General features: G+C 46.9%; 1 protein-coding gene across 9 annotated transcripts in view; it reads left to right on the top strand.

Annotated features, from left to right (window-relative positions):
- The window catches only part of ARHGEF6 (Rac/Cdc42 guanine nucleotide exchange factor 6), an 83,117-nt gene that overhangs the window by 9,176 nt on the left and 52,075 nt on the right, over positions 1–21,866 (top strand). For 7 of the 9 annotated variants that reach the window (XM_025180889.2, XM_075941044.1, XM_014569727.3 and 4 more), the window contains exon 3: positions 15,993–16,077. In XM_025180889.2, the coding sequence (XP_025036674.2) occupies positions 15,993–16,077 (85 nt within the window). The other 2 variants (XM_075941045.1, XM_014569728.2) reach the window with 2 other exon arrangements.

Genomic DNA, 21,866 nt, shown 5'->3' with positions numbered 1-21,866 from the left:
TGCTGTCATGTGCCAACAATGCCCCTCTGCCGTGTTCATTGGACAAACCAGACTGTCTCTATGCAAATGAATAAGCACACATCAGACATTTAGAATGGGAACATACAAGAGCCAGTGGGGAAGCATTTTATCCCACAGGACACAGTTTTGGGCTTGCAAGTTGTCATTCTCTGAGTGTGCATCTTCACAGCACCCTAAAGTCGAAATAATATACGCAATTTGCACTATGCAAATTGCATACCTTATTTTGATTCTAATTTGAAATTTGGCGTGTCTACACAGTGCCAAATTTTGAAATAATGCACCATTTTGAGCCATCCCTTAATCCTCGTGGAAGGAGGCCAAAATAACGTGCCTGTTATTTTGAAAAATATTTCAAAATAATGGACAGCTTGTTAAGATGCAGGGTAGCTATTTCAGGATACCTACAGTAATCCGAAATAGCCACGCAGTGTAGATGTATCCTGACAGAAAAACTTCAAAAACTGACTTCGGAAAGAAACTGCTGAGCTGATATAACTGCCACTGGGCAGATTTGAAGTTGGGATTTCTGGGACTTCCTATAGGAGCCTCTACACCTTGAGCTATAAAGCCAGTTGGCTAATAGCTTAGTCTATAGAGCTCCCTTATTCCTATACAGGCAGTCCCCAGGTTATGTACAAGATAGGGACTGTAGGTTTGTTCTTAAGTTGAATCTGTATGTAAGTCGGAACTGGCATCCAGATTCAGCCGCTGCTGAAACTGATCAGTTTCAACAGTGGCTGAATCTGGACGCCAGTTCCGACTTACATACAGATTCAACTTAAGAACCCCAGGCGTCCCCAAGTCAGCTGCTGCTGAAACTGATCAGCAGCTGATTCCAGGAAGCTCGGGGCAGAGCAACTCTGCCTCGGGCTTCCTGCAGTCAGCCGCTGGTCAGTTTCAGCAGCGGCTGACTTGGGGACGCCTGGGGCAGAGCAGCTCGGGTGCTGCTGGGTTGGTCCAGTAGCGCAGCCGCTCCTCGGCGCTACTGGACCAACCCAGCAGCACCCCAGCTGCTCTGCCCCAGGCGTCCTGATTCAGCCGCTGCTGAAACTGATCAGCAGTGGCTGAATCAGGATTCCTGGGGCAGAGCAGCTGGGGTGCTGCCGGGTTGGTCCAGTAGTGTCAAGGAGCGGTGCTGCGGGACCAACCGGCAGCGCCCCACCTGCTCTACCACAGGCCCTGGGCTTTGCTCCACGTCTCCCTGGTCTGCTGGGGGGGGGGAGGGGAGAGGAGCACTAGCTGCGTCCCCCCCCAGCAGACCAGGGAGACGTGGAGCAAAGCGGCGGAGGACCCGGGCCGGACCCACGGTGCTTCCAGATCAGCGCCGCGGGTCCGACCCGGGTCCTCCGCCGCTTTGCTCCCCGTCTCCCTGGTCTGCTGGCTCCCCCAGAAGACCAGGGAGACGGGGAGCAGCTTTTCTCGCCCCGGAGGAGGCCGGCGGCAGGACCAGGTGTCCCGCCGCTCCAGTCCTCCGGGGCGAGAAAATCCCCGTTCGTAACTACGGATCCGACATAAGTCGGATCCGCGTAACTCGGGGACTGCCTGTATCTCACTGTAAGTGGTGGAAGTGCCACTACATAGGACGTGAATCACAGTGTAGGTACGTCTACACTTCAGGCTTCTTAAGCAAGAACTTTTTTGTGCAAGAGTGCGTCCACACTGTCATGTGCTTTTGCACAAGAGATGAGCTTTTTGCACAACAGTGTCCTTGGCAGTGTGGACGCTCTCTTGGGCAAGAAAGCTCTGATGGCCATTTTAGCCACAGGGGTTTCTTGCACAAGAAACCCCTGTTGCCCGTCCACACGTACCTTTTTGTGCAAGAGTTCTTACGTAAAAAGACTTATTCCTCGTAGAAAGAGGAATAATTCTTGTGCAAAAAGACCTGTGTTCTTACAATTTTTCTTGCACAAGAACACACTTGTAGCGTGGACACTCAGCAAGTTTTTGCTCAAAACCAGCTGTTTTTGCGCAAAAACTCTGCAGTGTAGACATAGCCTAGGTGTGTGAGTTACACTGGCATTCGTATGCAAATGTGATACGCTTAACCAAGGTCTAAATAAACACAGGGTATGGTTCTTGCATTACAATAGGTCAGGGCTCTCCAACCTTTTTAAGCACAAGATCACTTTTTAAATTTAAGTACAGTCCAGGATCTACCTCAAACCCAAGCACACTGGCCCCACCTTCTTCCCACCCTTTCTCCAAGGTCCCACCCCTGCTCACTCCAACCCCCCCCCCCCGCATCCTCATTCACTTTTTTCAGGCAGTGGACAGAGGGCTGGGGGAAAGGAGAGGGGGATTCAAGCTAAAGGATTTGGAGTGTGAGAAGGGCTCTGAGCTGAGTTGAGGTGCAGGAGGGGGTTCAGGGTGCAGGCTCTGGGAAGGAGTTTGGGTGCAGGGGGACTCAGGGGTATGGGGTGCAGAAGAGGTTCAGGACCAGGGCCGGGGTCTGGAATGCAGGCTCCAGCTGGGCTCCGCTTACCACAGGTGGTTTCTGGATGGTGGTACACTGGTGCTAAGGCAGGCTTACCCCTTCTCTGGCCCTCCGCCACTCCCCAAAGCAGCCAGTAAATTCTCTTCACCCCTGCTCTGTGGAGATGGGGTGGGGTGGGGTGGGGGAGAGAAGGGCACCCAGATATCAGCACCCCCTCCTCTTCTTCCCATGCCCTGCACAAACAGCAGGAGGCTCCCGGGGGTGTAGGGCAGTTCCAAGGCAGAGGGCAGGAGCAGCACAGCGGTGCTGAGAGAGGCAGATAAAGTTCCAGCACTTGACAGCCTCCTGGGTAAACCAATCAGGATCACCTATCAAAGGCTCCAAGATCTACCAGTAGATCCGGATCTACAGGTTGATGACCACTGCAGTAGGTTATTTCCCATACAGGTACTCTCACTTTCTCACCACTGTTGGAAATGAGCCACACCCACTCTGATTTAATTAGCACTGCTGTCACTTTCTTTCTTTTCTTTCTCATCTGAGGAGGGGAGTTGTAGCTCAGGAAAGCTTATGCTCTAATACCCTAATAAAGGTGTTAGTGTCATCAGGCTCCTTGTTTCTACATATTCTCTGAGTTCCTCACAAGCTGTAGTGTATTTATACTTACACCACCCACATATGGGAGGGCAGTACTCTTACCTGCATTATGCTAACAGGGAACTAAGGCCCAGCATTTTGCCCAAGGTCACACCAGACATCTGCTGAATTTGGGCGTTTGCACCCCAGCCACTGGGCCATCCTTTCCCATCTCTAGTAGATGGTTACATTTTACATAGCAACTCCTAGCATGCATACCTATGTGAGGTCTGAACACGGCTGGATGCTTGTTTATTTTAACAAGAAAGAGAACTTTATTTAGCCAGGGAGCATGGTTACTGGTGTGACAAAATAGTTCCTGCAATGGCTGGATTTCAGAAGTAAGCCAGGTACCTGCAAAATTAATCAGATGTTTGGATTAAAACAGCAGTTTTCAAACTTCTTTTCTCATGACCCATTGAAGAAAATGGTTGATGCCTGCAACCCAGCATAATTTGACTAGTGTGTGGGCTCTGGGGTGGGGCTGAGGATGAGTGCTTTGGGGTGGTGGAGGGGGCTCTGGCTTTGAGGTGGGGGTCAGGGCTGGGGCAGGAGGAGCTTACCTTGAGCAGTTCCTGGTCAGTGGTGCAGTGGGGGTGATAAGGCAGCTTCCTGCCTCTCCTGGCACTGCAGACCATGCTGCCCTCAGAAGCAGCCAGCAGCGGGTTCCCAGCCAATAGGAGTGTGGAGCTAGTGCTCAGGGCAGGTGCAGTGCATGGAGCCCTTTGCACTCTCTCCTGCCACCTAGGAGCTGGGCCTGTTGCTAGCCGCTTCTGGGGTGCAGTGCAGTCTGCAGTGCCAGGACAAGCAGGTAGCTGCCTTAGCCCTCGCACTGGTCACCCTGTAGCAACAAGACCCAGAGCATGACATTCCACGACCCAGCACTGGGCACGACCCATACTTTAAAAACCACTGGATTAAAACATACAGTCAAGAGTCAATATTTGGATAGCGGAGTATGGAACTTTGATGCTGACACTGTGAATAGCTGGAAATCTGGGCTGCAAACTCTAAAACCCTGATCCTTCAAACACTTTTGCATATACTTAATTTTAAGCATATGAGTTAGTTTCATAGATTTCAGTGGGACTACAAATTGGCTTACAGTAAAACATGTACAGAGGTATGCAGCAGGATTGGGACCAAAAAATTGTTTTTTATATTAGATCTCAGTCCAATACTTCCAGAAGCCGTTTCCTTTCCAAAATGCAGTCAAATACTTTGCTGAAGTGTACTGGGAATTTCACACTCTATGGAAGCAGGGTAAGAGATGTGGACACAAAGAGCCAGGAGGCTATGTACTTGCTAATTTGTGGCAATGGCACTTTACTTTTGAAAATGTCACTTCCTTGATTGTGACTCTTTCAGAAGGCCCTGCATGGCAAGTTGTCTCCATTTTTTTAAAGTTTAGAAAAGCTGATGATTCCATTTTAACAGTCAATTGTGTCTTTGTTCTGTTGATATTGGGCTTAATGCTGGATTCCTTCTGTCTTTATTTCACCCGAATATCCGGCCCCATATAGGTTTCTGTCACCGTCTCTTGATATATTTGACAGGTCTATTGGTCATCACTAATACTGATTTTCTTCTTAAGGTATTGTGATGGTGGGAATCACCAGCTAGTGCTGTTACAGGTAGTCTTACAAGTTATTTTTCCTACTGCAGGAGCACTGGTGGGGGCTATGGAGAAAAGCTGCAGTGCTAGTTTTGGATGTCTACTTGAGGGAGCTCTGGCAAGCAGCAGGAGAGCTGACTTTTTTTTTCGTTCCTGACTAGTCAATGTGTGGGGCCAGACTTCTCCCTGGGAACCGTTCGCTGGCATTTGATAGAGATTCCCCAAGGAAGGGATTACATGGGTGATTTTGTGACCACCTTGTTCCAGGGCCAATGGATATAGTGTAACTAAAACAAGCTACAGCCTACCTTTGTCTCTATCACAGGCTTCCCCATCACCAGAGAGACACCCCGCAGAGCCCTGACATGCTACAGTTTGGCAAAGGGGTGACAATATTTTAGAGGCAAACTGGGGAGTGGGAGATGTGAGCGCCTGCTGCCCCAGCCAGAGCGCGCACACCCCCCCACGCCAGGGCGAAGGGAAGGAGACCCTTACGCGTGGGCAGAGGGGAATCGGAGTTTCTCCCGGACTTAGCCTGTGCCCTGGCATAAGAAGCTGCAACTCCGGGCACCCGCCAATGCAGGGGCGCTCGCTTTGGCGAGGCAGGCACTGGGCAGCAGGCAGCCCGGGCTCTGGCTGGGGGGCAGCCGCTCCTCGCCCTTGGCTGGGGCGCCCTGGCCAGAGCGCTCCCCGGGCCCGGGCGCGGCGTGCGCGCTGGGGGAGGCGCTCCCTGTCACTTCCCTTTCCTAGCGCCGCGATCCGGCTCCGGGTCAGAGCAGGCAGCCGCCTTCCGCACCCAGCAGCGCCGCCTCTGCAGCGGACGGACCCGGGGGCCGCTGTCATGCCCCGGGGGTGGCCACCATGCCGCGTGGAGACTGAGTGCCCGCGCCTGCCGTGAGTCCCCGGGCCCCCGCGCTGCGCCCTCCCTGCGCCCGGCCAGCCGCTCCGTGCCCTGCGCCCAGTGCCGCCCGCCCCCTCTCCTCCTGCCCCCCAGCTGGTGCCTAGCGCTCGGCGCTGGGCTGGGACGCGTGGGACGTGCCCCTCCCCAAGAAAGCCCCCTAGCCCGGCAGCTTCCTCTCTGCAGCCCGGAGCCCATTGATTCCGCTGCAGGACCGCCGGGCACTGGAGACCTTCTCTGATCTCCCCCCGGGCGCAGGTAAAGTAACTCGCCACTTGTGGAGCGTGGCCGGTTCTGAATCTGTGTGCCCCCCAGCTCCCCGTGGCTTCGTGCCTGCGGTCCTAGGGCAGCCCCTGCCCCGGAGGGACTGACGCTGGCGCGGGTCTAAACATTGTAATGCTCGGTGCTATTGAGGTTTGAAGAGTGTGCAAGGAGCCCGGGGGCAGAGGGAGGCAATGGTACCGGGTCACTGAGCTCAGCCCCCTCCCCATCTGTAATGGGTGAAATGGGAGCAGGTGGGGTCCCGACTCCCCAGTATCTCTGGACCAGGCTCAAGTTGCATAACTGATGTTCATGGGGCCCGAGAAAACTGATTTGCTGCTGCCTGATACGAAGAAGGGGCCATGCCCCAAAGTTGGAACCTGGTACAGCATACAGCAAGGGCTGGCCAGTACCGAGGATGCTAGAAAAGGTGGAGGTGTGACCAAAGGGCTGCTAAACCTGTGGGGTCAGCTATTTTGTGCTGTGCAGAAATCTTCCTGGAGAAAATCCTCTTCATTAGAGCAAGGACTGGGTGCCCTGGTAAAAATACTCCTCACTGTTCGCATGTCTCCCTTTTGCTGGTTTTCACAGATGTCATTTGGGATAATGTACAGATATAATAGCTTAGTTTGGCTCTGTTCGTGCTCTCATTGAAAGCCATGACAAAACTCTCACTGATCTAAATAGAAGCAGGATTAGGTTCCTCATTGCCAAAAAGGGCCTGATTCTCCAGTAGTTAGAACAGTAGGTGGGACTACAGCTGGCTTAGTTTGCAAATCCTTGTTCTGTGTCAGGTCACATGGGCCTATATCGTTGCTGTCAGTTTCACTTCGAGTTTTGGGTTCGTGCTCCTGGCCTTAGTTTTGCTAGTTCCATGTTAGAACCATGTAAATCCGCATTCAGACGAATTCATCTTGAGCTTGTTAAAAGATTCTTAACCCTTGGTGAACCTCATTCACATATTGGGTTTGTAATGAAACCGGATAGTCCCAAACTTTCACACACATCTCTGGGTTTTGTTCCCAGTTAGTGACTTGCTAAATATTTTAGGCCTCATTGTCAGTGGTGCTGAGTGTCCACAGCTCTCATAGAATAGGAGTGGAATGTCTCTCTCTTCTGCAGACCTTAAAAAAGTAAAAATGGCCACTCTGGGTCAGGCCAATGGTCCCTCTAGCTCAGTATCCTGTCTTCTGACAGTGGCCACTTCCAAATGACTCAGAAGGAATGAACAGAACAGGGCAACTCATCAAAGGATCCATCTCCTGTCGTTCAGTCCCAGGTTCTAACAGTAAGAGGTTTAGGGACAGCTAGAGCACGACCATCTTGACTAATTGCCAGTGCACCCCTGGTTCCACTTGTGTAGAGCCCCCTGCCACCTTGCATTGCTGCCTTTGTACCAGTTTAAAAAACCTCTCTCCGTTCAGACCAGCTCCCGCCTGCCACCGCATGCTGCTGCCTCTGTATCAGAGGCAGCAGTGTGGGGTAGCAAGTGGCTCCCCTGTGGGCTCTTCATTGAAAACTCAGACTGGTCCAAGTTTTAAATGCAGAGCACATGGAGGAGGGAGGTGTTGCGGTTAACCAGGACAGTTAGCCAATGAGCAATCGCTTATACTTTAAAGGGTTAGCCAACTGGCTATTAACATCTTTAATTGGCATTCATGAGCCTATCCTCCCTGAACAAATCTAAATCTGTTTGGAACCCGGTCACAGCCTCCTTTGGTAACAAGTTTCACAGGTTGGCTGTGTGTTGCACGAAGAAGTACTTCCTTGTGCTTGTTTTAAAACTGCTGCCTATTAATGCCATTGGGTGATCCTCATTCTTGGGTTACGTGAAGGGGTAAATAACACTTCCTTATTCAGTGTCTCCACACCATTCATGGTTTTATAGATGTGATCATATCCCTCCTCAGTCATCTCTCCTGTAAGCTGAAGAGTGCTAAAGTCTTTTAAATCTCTTTTCATATGGAAGCTATTCCATCCCTTATTTTTGTTGCCCTTTTCTGTACCCTTTCCCAATTCTAAAATATCCTTTTTAGGTGGGGTGACCAGACTGTCACATAGCCTTCAGGGTGTAGACATATCATGGTTTTAGATAGAGGCATTATGATATTTACTGTCATATTACCTATCCGTTTCCTAATGGGTCCTAACATTCTAGTAGGTCCTAACATTGACTGCTGCTTCACATTGAGTGGATGTTTTCAGAGAACTATCCACAGTGACACTAGGATCTCTTTTTTGAGTGGTAACAGCTAATGTAGACCACATCATTTTGAGTGCATGGTTGGAATTATGTTTTCTAATGTGCATTATTGTGCATTTATCATCTGAATTTCAGCTGCCAATTTGTTGCCTACTCACCTAGTTTTCGTGATCCCTTTCTAACTCTTCGCAGACTGCTTAGGATTGAGCTCTCTTGAGTAATTTTGAAACACCGGCAAATTTTGTCACCTCCCTGTTTGCCTCTTTTTCCAAATCATTTATGAATATGTTGAACTGCGTTGGTCCTGGTGCATATCCTTTGGGGACTCTTCTATTTACTCCTCTCCATTTTGATATTTGACCACTGTGAGGGGGCTCACGCACCGCCACAGTGCCACCAGCCGTCTGTCCTGGGAATTAGCTCCTTCTGGCCGGCTAGGTGCCTTCCTTCTGGTGGGGTCTCCCCTCTTCCCTCCAGCAATGCCCACATCAGTCTCTGAGCCCCCCTTCCGGGGGTTGTTGTTTCTTCAGCGAGCCGTGCTTCAAGCTCTGCAATCTGGCAGCTTGCTTGGCCAGAGCTCCCCTAGCCCTGCCTCGCCTCCCCTGCTCCGGGCTCGGGTTTGCCTTTAAAGGGCCAGTCACACCACTTATTCCTACCTTTTTTTCTGTTGTTTACCAGTTACTGATCTATGAGAGGACCTTCCACCTTATCCCATGACTGCCTACTTTGCTTAAGAGCCTGTGTTGATGCTTTCTGAAAATTCAAGTATGCTATATCAACTGAATCACCCTTGTCCGTATTTGTTGACCTCCTTAAATAATTCTATTAGACTAGGAAGGAATGTGTCCCTTTTCCCCAACATATTTGGTTCATCTGTATGTCTGATCAGTGGTGAAAGTTAATACTGGTACGCAGCCTAGAGCGGTCAGGGTCCTGGGCCAGGTGGGGGAGGGCATCCTTACCCTGTGGAAGGGGCGGGGCTATGGACAGAACGAGTGGGGCATGGGGTAGTCTGGTCCCACTGCTGTCACAGTGGCTAGGAACCTTGTGGCTGTAGCAGCAGTAGCTGAGAGCTCCAGGGATATGGCAGCAATATGAAGGGATTGGGCCTCGTGCTGGTGGTGCTCCAGTCACTGCTGCTGCAGCTGCAGCGGCCGGGAGCTCAGGGCCTTTTTTAATCACTGTGCCCCGGGGCAGGCCTTTTGCTCCCCTCTCCCCATCAGCGGCCCTGTTGACAGGGTCATCAACATGGGGGAGTGAAAGGGGCAGTGACGTTGAAGTGTGCTTTAACGCTGGCCTGCTATGGGTCGGTACTGATGATGGTTTTGGTGCCAGTACACTATGCTGACCCATTTTCACTTCTGTGCCTGATATTTCTGTTCTTTATTATAGTTTCAACCAGTTTGCCTGGTACCGAAGTTAGGCTTATCGGCCTGCAATTGTCAAAATTGCCTTTGAAGTCTTTTTTTTTTAAATCAGCATTTCTTTAGCTTTCTGCCAATCACCTGATCTAGAGGCTGATTAAATGATAAATTACATATCACGGTTAATTCTGAGGTTTCATAGTTGAGTTCCTTTAGAACTCACGGGTGAATACTATCTGGTCCTGGTGATTTATTGCTGTTTCATTTATCAGTTTGTTCCAAAACCTCTTCTATTGACACCTCAATCTGAGTCAGTCCCTCAGATTTGTCAGCTAAGAAGAATGGCTCATGTATGAATCTCCCTCACATCCTCTGCAGTTAAGAATGATGCAAAGAATTCATTGAGCTTCTTTTAAATGGCCTTGTCTTTCTTGTTTCTCTGTTAGCACTAGATTCTTAGTAGACCCACAGGAAAGATTAATGCCCTTCTGATCTCCTCCCTCCAAGCTCCTGCCTCTATCCACTTCCTCTTTCCTCCATTCAGTTAAGGACTGGGAAAGCAGCAGTTCATTTTACCCTAATATGATGTCACTAGTGCGGAAGCCAGGAACTGTTGTTTATACTATAGAAAAAATACCAAGGCCCCATTGTCTTCATTGGGACTATACTGATTTATACCAGCTGAGGAGCTGGCCTCTTGTCTTTTGCTATCATAAAGTTGTGGTGGAAATGCCTTTTGGATTAGTAGCTCATTAATTTAGAGAACAAAATTAGAGACAGACAAAACAGAAGGAGCAGCGTTTATGGCTTACAAGTAAGGGCTTGCCTACACAGAAAGTTATTTTGGAAAAAAGGTACGGAGTGAATTCAAAGTGCAGTAGGTATTCCGCAATAACTTCCTGTGTGGAACAAAAGACAGGACTATGCAACACTTTAAAGACTAACAAGATGGTTTATTAGCAGGACTCGACAAATAATACAATCTACTCACTCGTGGTGAGTAGATTGTAACCCGGAAGAGCCAGGTTCGGGACAGCGCGGCTGGCTAGTGAGGCTTGCCATGGTTCGGTGAGCCCTGTTTATTAGGTGATGAGCTTTCGTGGGCCATACCCACTTCCTCAGATCAATATGTGGAAGAAAATTGACACAACCATATACAGGCAGTCCCCGAGTTACGCGGATCCGACTTATGTCGGATCCGCAGTTACAAACGGGGCTTTTCTCGCCCCAGAGGACGCGAGCTGCAGGACGCCCAGATGCGCCGTGGTCCCGCCGCCCGCGTCCTCCGGGATCTACAGTCCCTATCTTGTACATAACCCGGGGACTGCCTGTATACCAAAGTGATACAATAAAAAAAAGTGAACACATATAAAAATGACGAACCAGGTTTAAGAACAGAGGAGGGGTGAGGGGGGAAGGTTAGTGTCTGTGAGGTAATGACATTAGGGGTGATCATTGGGGAAGCTATCTTTGCAATGGGTGAGATAATTAGCATCTTTGTTAAGACCCGTACGCAAAGTGTCAAATTTAAGCATGAATGACAGTTCTGAGGCTTCTCTTTGAAGTCTGGAGTTAAAATCTCTTTGAAGCAATATGCATGTTTTAAGGTCATTGAGAGAATGGTCAGTCTGGTTAAAATGGCAAGCAATAGTTTTCTCTCTGTGAGAAAGCCTAATGTCTGTTTTATGTGCATTGATTCTTTGGCGAAGTGTCTGAGAAGTTTGTGGACACTGTTATTGTGGGGAGCTATTCCGGTCAATTTCCCCCATGGAGACAAATCCTACAAGTTGTTTCCTTTCCTTCCATCACTATCCCTTTTGCACATGCACGCATGCGCACACACACACACGTGCGCGCACACACTATGTCTACATTATGCTTTTGTATCTCAAGTTAATTGAGTGCCAGTAAACTTGAGGTGTAAAAGTCTAATGAAGATGATCACCCACATTCATTCTGGACTTGGGAAGTTGACTGTTTTTTGTAGCATTTTCCTCATTCACTCCTCATAAAATATACTGATGTCACCCTTGCAAGTCTGGGCTTGTTTTCCATGACTGCTGAAGTGGAAGGGAAAGGACATGACCGAGAAAGTGATACAGCAGAGAAGACATAAGCAAACATTGCAATCCCATTGTTTACTTTAATCTGCTTCACAGACTGAAACTGGGCTAATGTGCCATAGCATCCATTAGTCATTGCTGGGGGGGATCACTGCACTCATGGGCTCATTTAGCCTCCACTAATGATGCAATTTACAGCTGAAGCCCTTGCTCAAATAGAACTACTGCACATGCAAGGCAGGAAAACAGCTTCAGACATCCTGCAGCAGTCTTACAGAAACAAAACCAACAGCAGATTCAGCAAATGCATTCGAAGAGCTGCTTAGCGTATGTGGAAACTTCCTTCAATCTTACAGTATTACAGAAGCTATCAAAGGCATAAGTCTGGGTAGTTTGGAACAGTGTAATTTGAAAAGGGAGCTAGTAAGTTCCACACACTCCTTCATACAACTCTAAATGGGGAGGCTTCCATGGATTACAGTTCATGCCGTAGCTATCTATCTTAATATCAGGGTGGTTTTAATACCTCTTCTTGCAGGTAACCTTCTCCTAGAAAGCCTGACTGCGGTTTGAAAGCCTGACTGTGGTTACATAGATTTTTAACGGCTTGCTATTTATCTTCCGTACTGACTGCTCAATGCTTACTGCTCAGATGCTCGGCAAAGTGTGGCATGTATGCCTGGAGAGAGAATATAGAAGTCAAGGAGTCAGGGGAGGACAAAGGCACTTATTATTTCAGGCTTTCTAAGGAATTTGGTAAAAGTACCTGAGGAACTATATGTAGGGCACCATCAAAGAGTAACCCCTGTGTGTTCTGTGTGTTCTTTAAGGTAATGAATGCTCTTGTGCTAGTTTTTCTCTAAGTCCTCTTTAGTGCACTGGGAGGATCTGTCAGTGGACAGTGGTAAAGGCCTTCCCTGCTCATTGGCTTTGTAGAATTATAGCTGTATCCCAGCACAAAGTATCTCTCTGAATAAGCAGATGGTGTCCCCACACAAGGCTTCTTGGACTGCCTCAGCCTCACTCAAATCCCTGGCTTGGAAAGATTTGCACAGACCCTCTGGACTAAGGTGATTTTCTCCCATATCAAAGAGTGAGTCAGTGGCTCGTACACTGAAAACCACAAAAGCATCTCATCTGTTATACTGGATTGCTGTGTCACAGTGATCGCCACTTACGATGCAGAAATCTTCTTCCAAGTGCTTGCTCATGTCCATTCAAAGTCGGGGTGTGTGCTCAACATATGCACTGGCACCGGAAAACTGTCCCTCAACAGTACCCATTGGGGACTAGCTCCAGTGACCCCTGGAGTGGCCCACATATGGGGCGTTGCCCGGCACTTCCCTCTCCAAGTTCCTTCTTGCTGCCATTGAAGGTGCTTGGACTTGCTTGCTCTGGCCTAGCTGTAGCCTTTTCAAGTGTTAATCGTTCTCTTTTCATTGTAAATTGTTCTCCCTCTCTTTGTTAGTTTTAGAAGTAACCTCCTTTAGGGACCTAGCCTGGGGATGGGGCATGCCCCGCTCCCCTAGCTTTAAATCAAGTGCTAACGGAAGCAGGTTTATGCCAGTTAGCGCCCTCCCCGCCTCCCCCGGGTGTCCTATGGGTGCTTGTAGAGTCTCACATCAGTGAGGCGTGTCTGATCTGCAGATCATTGGGGCGTAGGACTATCAAAAACAGGCTTATTCGCTTAAAGCACTTCTAATAGAATCTGTCTTGGCTCCACAAGGCCAGGGCTCCAACTTGGTGCCATGCACCAGTGCTTTGGTGTGACACGCCATTGTCTAGCCAGCACTGGGAGTCTTTCATGGTTCTGTCTAAGGGTGCCAGGAAGACGGGCAAGGAGGAGTCCCCTGGACCTTATAAGGAGAAGCACAAACAAATGTGGGACCCAGGCAGAGAATGTGGACAGGACAAGGCACCACAGCAAGCAGAGCGTGCTAGCTCTCCTCGCTCCCTGCCACCTTCGCTGGACATGCAGGTGCTGTCCACACTGGAGTTGTTCCAGATGGCCCAAGACATTGTCTCCATGCCAGTGCCACCAACGCCGATGGTGTCCGGCCCCACCACAGGGGGAAGCCTCGATTGGCTTCCCAATTGCCTAATGCCTGATGCTCTTACTCTCCTGCAAGGTTGGAGAGGAGAACACCTTGCAGCCCAGCATGTGCAGCATAGAAGAAGTTGGTGGAGACCATTGGAGGTATGTGTCCCCCCAGCAACCAGGGTGTGAAAGAGCCAGTCGCTCAGCACATGTGGGCCAATGCTCCAGGGACTGATCCCCGAAGACCCGGTACCATTTTATACGCCAACGATACTCACCGGCATCGCGTTACTCAGGACATGAGCATTGGACCTCTAGGTCCCGGTCGTCATCACAGCACTGAGTGCCCTCCTCTTGGTACTGATCTCCCTCCCCCCGCATGAGACTCATCGCCAGACATGACTTCAACTTTTGTGGGAGTCAATGTCCAAGTTCGGGTTGTCACTACCCAAGTCCTCCAGGAAGGAGTTTAGGGCTCTGGCCAGTGAGGGGGCATCAGCAGTCAGAGCAGCATTGCAGGGGGATGCAGCAGACTCCACAGCCTGCTTGATGTCGTCTGCAGTGTCCATGTATCAGGCAGCGTGGCTTCTCCTCGCAGGCCTATCACTGGAGGCCCAGCACTCCATCCAGGATCTCTCATGAGCCGGAGAGGAAGAAGTTTACACCACCTCCATTTCAGCCCAAAGGGCCCTCCCCAAAGCATGACCCAGTCCCAAAGAAGTCTAAGCCATTCAAGAGTAAGCCAAACAGGCAGCCCCAGCCTCCCTCACAGTCAGCTTCAAGCCACTCAAAGCCATCCAGTAAGCGCCCCTTTTGAGGGGACACCCAAGGGCGACATACTTCTGCAAAGAAGGGCTCTTTCCCCTTTATTTTCTGCCCACCTCCGTCAGGGTACATCTACACTAGCCCCCTAGTTCGAACTAGGGAGGCTAATGAGGGCGACCGAAATTGCTAATGAAATGCGGGATTTAAATATCGCGCACTTGATTAGCATATTCCCGTCCTGTCGCCATTTTGGAAACTGACTAGCCAGAAGTAACTACACGCAGCAGGGGAGCGCAATTCCGAGATAAACCCCTTAGTTCGAATTAACTGTTACTCCTCGTGGAATGAGGTTTAACAGTTAATTCGAACTAAGGGGTTTATCTCAGAATCACGCTTCTCTGCCACGTGTAGATGTGGGCAGTTACTTCAGTCTAGTCAGTTTCCAAACTGGCAACCAGCCGGGAATGCTAATCAAGTGTGGGATATTTAAATCCCATGCTTCATTAGCAATTTCGGTCACCCTCATTAGCCTCCCTAGTTCGAACTAGGGGTCTAGTGTAGACGTACCCTCACTTCCTACCAGCCTGGCCTGCTGCTACTACCAACTGCTGGGTTCTAGCCATGGTACAGCACTGTTACACCCTCAAGGTCTCTTCTACCCCCTCACTATCTCCTCCACACTCATCCCACCTAGTCCCGGCCCTCTCCAAGGATCCCTTTCATGAGAAACTTCTCAAGCAATAGGTGGGGGAGTTGCTCTGGGTGGGAGCAGGAGAGGAAGTTTACTCCTGTTATTTTTTAATCCTGAAGGCCAAGAGGGCCTTTGCCCCATCCTAAACCTGTGAGAACTGAATCACAACTGGTGAGGTTCAAGTTTTGCATGGTCTCCGTGACCTCCACCATCCCCAACCTGGATCCGAGTGATTGGTATGCTGCCCTCATGCTCAAGGATGTGTACTTCCATGTTGCGATCTTCGAGGGGCACAGACGGTTTCTACAGTTCACAGTTGGTAGAAATCATGATCAGTTTACAGTTCCTCCCTTTGGGTTGGCTACAGCCCTGAGGGTCTTCACAAAGTGTATGTCGGTAATTGCGGCTTACCTCTGGTGTCAAAGTTTTGTTAATCATTAAGGTGCTATTAGTCTATTGTTGTTTTTTCAGTTTTTACTGTTACAGACTAACTCGGCTACCCCTCTGAAGCTTTTATAAATGTATAGTACATGCCATATTGTAAGTAAAGTATTCTATGTTTGGCTGCTTAGCTGCTCAAGAATTTACACTCACAGGCCCATTCGTTTAGATAACTAAAATGGCAGGAAATCATCTCCCCCTCTCTCCTCCCCAACAAGGAAGCAGCAAAACTTGCACTGATTTCAAGGGGAGCAAGATCTGACCCTCGTTTGCAACCAGCACCCACAGTATTTCTTCCATGTCCGTACATCCTGCTCGGAATGGGTAGGGCATATGTACCCTTTTTCAACATCTGTTGCCAGTTTTACTCCGGGGACTCACTAAGCTAAAAGGAAGCTGAACAAATCAACTCCAAAACTGTTTCCGATGTTTGAAATGTCACAGAAGTGCTTAGGGTTTGTTTGACCGTTTAATAATCATTGTCATTGCTTACCAAAGTAGGACAGTAACACTGGGATTACAAGTTTCATGTTAAACTGACAAAGTTCCTCTTTTGCAGCTCTTTGATGCACGCAATCTGTATGCCGGAGAAAATTTCTCCAGGGTACTGAGTACCTTAGCAGCTGTAAACAAAGCTACTGAAGGTATGAAAACTTTTATTTATTTTTAAAATACTACTTTGAGGTAAGACCTGCTGTTTTTGGTAATGCCTGATTTCTAATTATTTTCAGAGGTTTTGCATACAGGACTGCCAGCCTGGAGCATGTGTTTGTTGTGCTATAGTGGGACTAACCATTTGCATTTCCAGTGATTTAGGACTGAAATGTGCTGTTTGAGATATGCATTCTGGATATTTAGAATCTTGTTAGAATTTTGTTTATGCTATGGCCCTTTACATGAATCTGGCTGTATAAATGGACCTTCAAGTGGTCAGCATAAATGGGCCCTAATATAAATTAGATGCTAGTCCCCCAAAAGGTAAACATTGAATTTTAAATAGTATATTTTAAAGTTTTAACAAAAGAAAAGGATCATCCATATTTGATATTTGTCAAATGTCAGAATTGCCAGATGCTCAGTCCAATGTCAGTGATCTTTTCTTTCCCTTGTTTAGGTCTGGGAAGGGTATGTCCTTGATCAGGAATCAGATGCCAACTATGTGTATGGTACCACTGGCAGCCTATCTGTGCTGGCCAGTGCCGGAACAGGTCATTCAGGCAAAGCAAATCTCAGTATTGAGCTGTTCGTTAACATTTTCCGCATTCTGATTTTCTGTCAAATCATGTCTAAAGAGAGTAGGTTCAGAAGCAAATGGCTAAATGCTGAGAGTGTGGAAACAGTCTTCTTACTTTATCTTCTTAGGAAGAACTCCCTGTGCCCAGTACTGACCATAGGAACGAATTACATCCCGGGCACAATTCTGGAGAGTGAGGGGGAGAGAGGAGTAGGATGCCATCATGAGTGGGCTTGGAGAGGGTACTGCATTGCACAGATCTGAAAAGAGGCTGGAGGCAGGAAGGTAATTATGGCCCTACTCCTGCAACTGGATCTGCACAGGCAGATCTCTGTGTCCAGTGGCAGGATCTGGGCCCAGACCATTCTGTAAGTTAAACCTCTCATGCTGCCTTATTATCTTGCAAATTGCAAGCTAGATTATTCATGCAGAAACCATTTTAAAATCCACTTTAATTGTTACCCTGCAAGCCCTTTGTTTACTTCTTGCGTTTCTCCCAGAGTGAGAAGGGACAATATTCCCGGCTCTTGCCTAGTTAGCTAAGCTGTCACATCTTCTTGCGCTACTGCAAGGCTGCAGGGGCACGTTGACATTCCAGGAAGAAACCATCTCATTGGAATTAAAATGCTATGGAAGTATTTTTGCAGAGCTGACATTTTATAAAACCACATGTATATAAAACCTAAATGTTGGGTCTGAGTTTACTAGACAGTATCTCTTTAAAAGAGCTTTTCCTTTCTGGAATACTGCTTCTCTTAGACAGGAAAATACAAGTTTTTAGAGCACCTCCCTGCAGGTCTCCAGCCGATTCACTGTTTCTGCTAGTTAGTCAGCTGTCTGAGAAGTCCCTGAACAGCAATTCATCCTCAGTGCATCCTCTTAAAAAGCCCTTAGTGGGCCCATTAAGTGAGAAGACCTCATGGGCCCAATTTCAGAAGATCCGTGTGGACCAATGGGATGCTCATATAAAACACAGATCACTTGGAACATATTCAAGGCAAATTTGCATGAAAACAGATCTCTTGTTTTTAGTTGTAATCTGCCCTGGTGCTTTCCCCCACCTGAACTCAGAATCCTCTCTGATTCTGACTTGTTTGCTTTTGGAATTCTTATGACATCATAAATGAAGATTTATTTCAGCTAAGGAATGAACTGCAGGAAGAGAGAAATATTTAAGGAACAAAGATCCTGTTTTTAGCCTGTTGAAACCATATCATATATCCATTAATTCTTTAGTGCCTTTGTACACAACATACATCAAGCAAAATGGTTCCCATATGGCCTCAGCATATGTCCTATATCTCAGAATTGGAAGGGAAGAAAGTCTGATACGGTAGAAGAAATGTTACCAAACATAATGTAATTGAAAAAGTTCTGTAGTGTCAGCAAACTTCATAACAAGTGATATAATCATAGAACTACTTGTCTATATGCTATACTCCGGATTGTTGCATTCACTATTCTTACTATTATGAAAGTATAAATAACAGGAGGACTAATTGCCAGCAAATTAGATATTTTAGGAAAGACGGTTTTTGCCTAAAACATTTGGGAAATGTTCAAGATTATTATAATCTCTTTCTGTGTGATGTATATGTCTCATGTATTGGCAGAGCACCAATTCTTGTAGGCTGTGTCTACACTGGGCCACTTATTCCGGAAAATCAGCCACTTTTCCGGAATAAGCTGCGAGCTGTCTACACTGGCCCCTTGAATTTCCGGAAAAGCACTGATGATCTACTGTAAGAAATCAGCTGCTTTTCCGGAAAAACTATGCTGCTCTCGCTCGGGCAAAAGTCCTTTTTCCGGAAAACTGTTCCAGAAAAGGGCCAGTGTAGACAGCACAGTAGTCTTTTCTGGAAAAAAGCCCCAATCGCGAAAATGACGATCGGGGCTTTTTTCCAGAAAAGTGCGTCTACATTGGCCACAGACGCTTTTCCGGAAAAAGGGCTTTTCCGGAAAAGCAGCCTGCCAGTGTAGACGCTCTTTTTCTGGAAATACTTATAATGGAAAACTATTCCGTTTTAAGCATTTCCGGAAATTCATGCCAGTGTAGACACAGCCGTAGTGTTTAGATGCTAATAGGAATAGTTTTATACTGATATAGCACCTTTCAGTCCAAAGGATGTTATATGTGTTACAAACTCTTTACTGAAATTTGAAATGCAGTCTGGGGGAAGAAGGACACCAACTATCCTCAATGCACTAGGCTGCATAACAGTGAAAAGCTATTTTGTCTTGTGAATTTTAGTGCTTTTGATTTCATGAGCACTGGTTGCTGAGGGTAAGCTGTCTCACTTTTTCTTCGACTCCATGCTCAGGTAGCTGCAGTGTCAAAACATCTGAATTCATCCACTTTAGAAGCTAGTCACCCCATGATCCTGCACGAACATGGTGACTTAGTTCATACAGTTGTTATAAAAGTTGGAGCATTTCTCTGCTGTATCATAATCACTGTTGTTACTTTGCCAAAGAGGCCAATGAAACTGGATTAGAGGAAGTTGAATGATTAAACATTGGTTTGAACATGTGCTTTTCTTGTTAAAAGTTAGCATAGCTTGATACCTGTGATATAATTAATCACCCAGAGGAAGAAAACCTTTAGGAGAAGAAAAGTGGTAAAATGTCGTATTTCTAAAATGTCAAACCATTTGGTGGGTTGGTCTAGTTCTGAAGACCCTCTCACCAGACAGGTGCAAGACTTAGGACACGTCTAGACTGTTCGCGGCTTTCGAAAGAAGATATGCAAATTGAGCATAAATTTGCATACCTTCTTCCAATCCCGTTTTCGGAAAAGATTTTTTGAAAAAAAAAAAGCAGTCTAGATGCGGTTCTTTCTAAAAAAACACCACCCCTTTTTCCTTAAAAAATGAGGTGTACAAGGTTCTTTCGAAAACTGGGGGGGGTTTTCCGAAAGAACTGCGTCTAGACTTTTTTTTGAAAAAACTCTTCCGAAAACGGGATCAGAAGAAGATATGCAAATTCACGCCGTGGGCAGTCTAGATGTCCTGTTAGTGGACCCTTGGGATGAAATGTCTCCTCACATGGGGCCCCTCAAATTTGGGGCTGAGTCATGTTGATAGGACAGTGCAAGAAAGCTTGTCTGAATGCTACCTGGCTGTCTTGTGGGTATCAGAAGGTTCCCTTAGTGGCTGCTCTGCCCACATGCTTCCCTGCTTAAAGGACTTTGTGCTAGCCTTCAGTGAGTTTAAACAGCCAGACCAGGGTGCATTTGTGAAGCCCACATGCTTGGTGATTTCCTGGATGCAGCCATGCAAGGTAGCTCTGATTTTCCATAAGAATGTGTAAAGGTAAATGCATGAGCTCTCTGCATTGCATATCAAGTGTTAGGCTTTCATTTGAGGGGAAAACATGATCTCTCAGGCTGTGATGATATGCCTAAAATAGTATCATAGGACTCTGAGTGGAAACCTCAGTTGGTTTAACCATATTTTGACAACATATGGTGAGTACACTCAGCAGCGTTCCATTTGGGAGCAGGCGTAAAGTAGGATGTCAGTTTGATGCAACATAAATGATAGGTTTTCATGCCAAACAGTCAGTCTTACATGTGTCCTTAGATATTTACATATGTATAGAACTAGTAATGTAAGGAGGTAAAACCTGAAAATCGACAGTAACCAAGTCATTTCTTTGATACTGTTTTTCAAGGCTTGGAGAGGTTGGGGAATAGAGACTTGTGGTTTATGTACTCTGTCTTTTCAAAATAAATTATGAAGAAAAAATCTAAAATTGGCCACATGCCAGTCCTGCCAGTTTGCCCCACCCCCAGAACACTGAAAACAGCTGAAACAAATCTGATCAAATGTTCAGTACACTTCAGAGAAAAACATTCTGTCTCTGCAAAGCAGCTTTTCATCCTGTCAGTTATTGCGATCAACACCACAATTCAAGGAGCCGAGAAGTGGATTTCACTTGGTGTGCATCAGGCACATGGGAGTGAGGGAAAGAATTCAGTCAACAAGGGATGGTAGAAATATTCATGAACATTGCCTCAGATAACACAGACCATCAGTTATTGCACTAACCATTGCCACAAGCAGTATTATTTATTTTATTATTTGCTTTGTGGTAGTGTCTCAGAGCCCCAGTCATGAACTAGCACACCATTGTGTCAGGTGCTGTACCAACACAGAACAAAATGACTCTCCCTACCTATCAACAGTAGGGACTAAATATTGCCATTGAATTCTGCTCAGTGGTCATTCTGGATCAGGTCTGGAAAGTGTAGTAAGATTTTATTTTATAGAAAATCCTCGGATGCGGAGCGCCTGACTGAGTAATAATCCGTCTCCCAACCCTACAACACAATGAGCTCCTTTAACTTCAATTTAAGTTCTTTTTGGAATCACAATTACAATGAGAGTGAAGGGCAACCAGTGCCTTGCAGGACAGGACTTGGGCCCTTTATTTCCTAATTTCACTTGGCAACAACCTTCCCTGAATGTGCTTGGTATTGGGAGTTCATGTTCCACAACTGCAATAAAGCAACACACTTAGATTTAAACAGAATAAGAGAATCTGTAGCAAGTCTTTAAATTGTCTGTACTTTACTGCTTCTTGAAATGATAGCTGCCTTTGCTTCATTGGCAAATGGCAGCATATGAAACTCGCATGATTTCATTATTTTTCCAATAAAATGGAAACTTGACACACTAGCAGAGGATTAATGAGAGTGATAATTTCTTGAAACACGATTTCTCTGCTTGGAAGCATACAAGTGAACATTTACTTTCTGTTCCAATAGCATACAAGGGAACTGTATAGTTTCTGTGATTTATAGTGATATAAGCAATCTCTAGTACTTTTGCTGCTGGTTCAAATGAAGCTCAGGTCTGTAGTCACTAACAGGTTTTCATCACTTGACAAATATTTTAAGTGGCTAGAGTAGAAACAAGTAAAGTTATTGGTCATTAAATATAGCCATAAGTGCCAACCACATACTTAAGCCACCTGCTTGAACTGTGTAAGGTTTGGAATAGAGACCAAGAACTTAATTTTAAAACCACAAGCTCTGTCTATTGGAATGGAGGAAGAATCTCCATTAAGTGTCTGTAGGAATTTACTCTTCCTGGAGTTTTCTGTCAGAGGTTAGATGGTGACATTTCATGCTCTTTTATCATGCTAAAATGGGACACATTTTAAACTATTTATTTACATGGTTAATGGTATTGGTCC

Source organism: Pelodiscus sinensis, chromosome 13 (genome assembly GCF_049634645.1).
Source record: "Pelodiscus sinensis isolate JC-2024 chromosome 13, ASM4963464v1, whole genome shotgun sequence".
NCBI lineage: Eukaryota > Metazoa > Chordata > Testudines > Trionychidae > Pelodiscus > Pelodiscus sinensis.
This window is presented reverse-complemented; position numbering and strand designations above follow the sequence as displayed.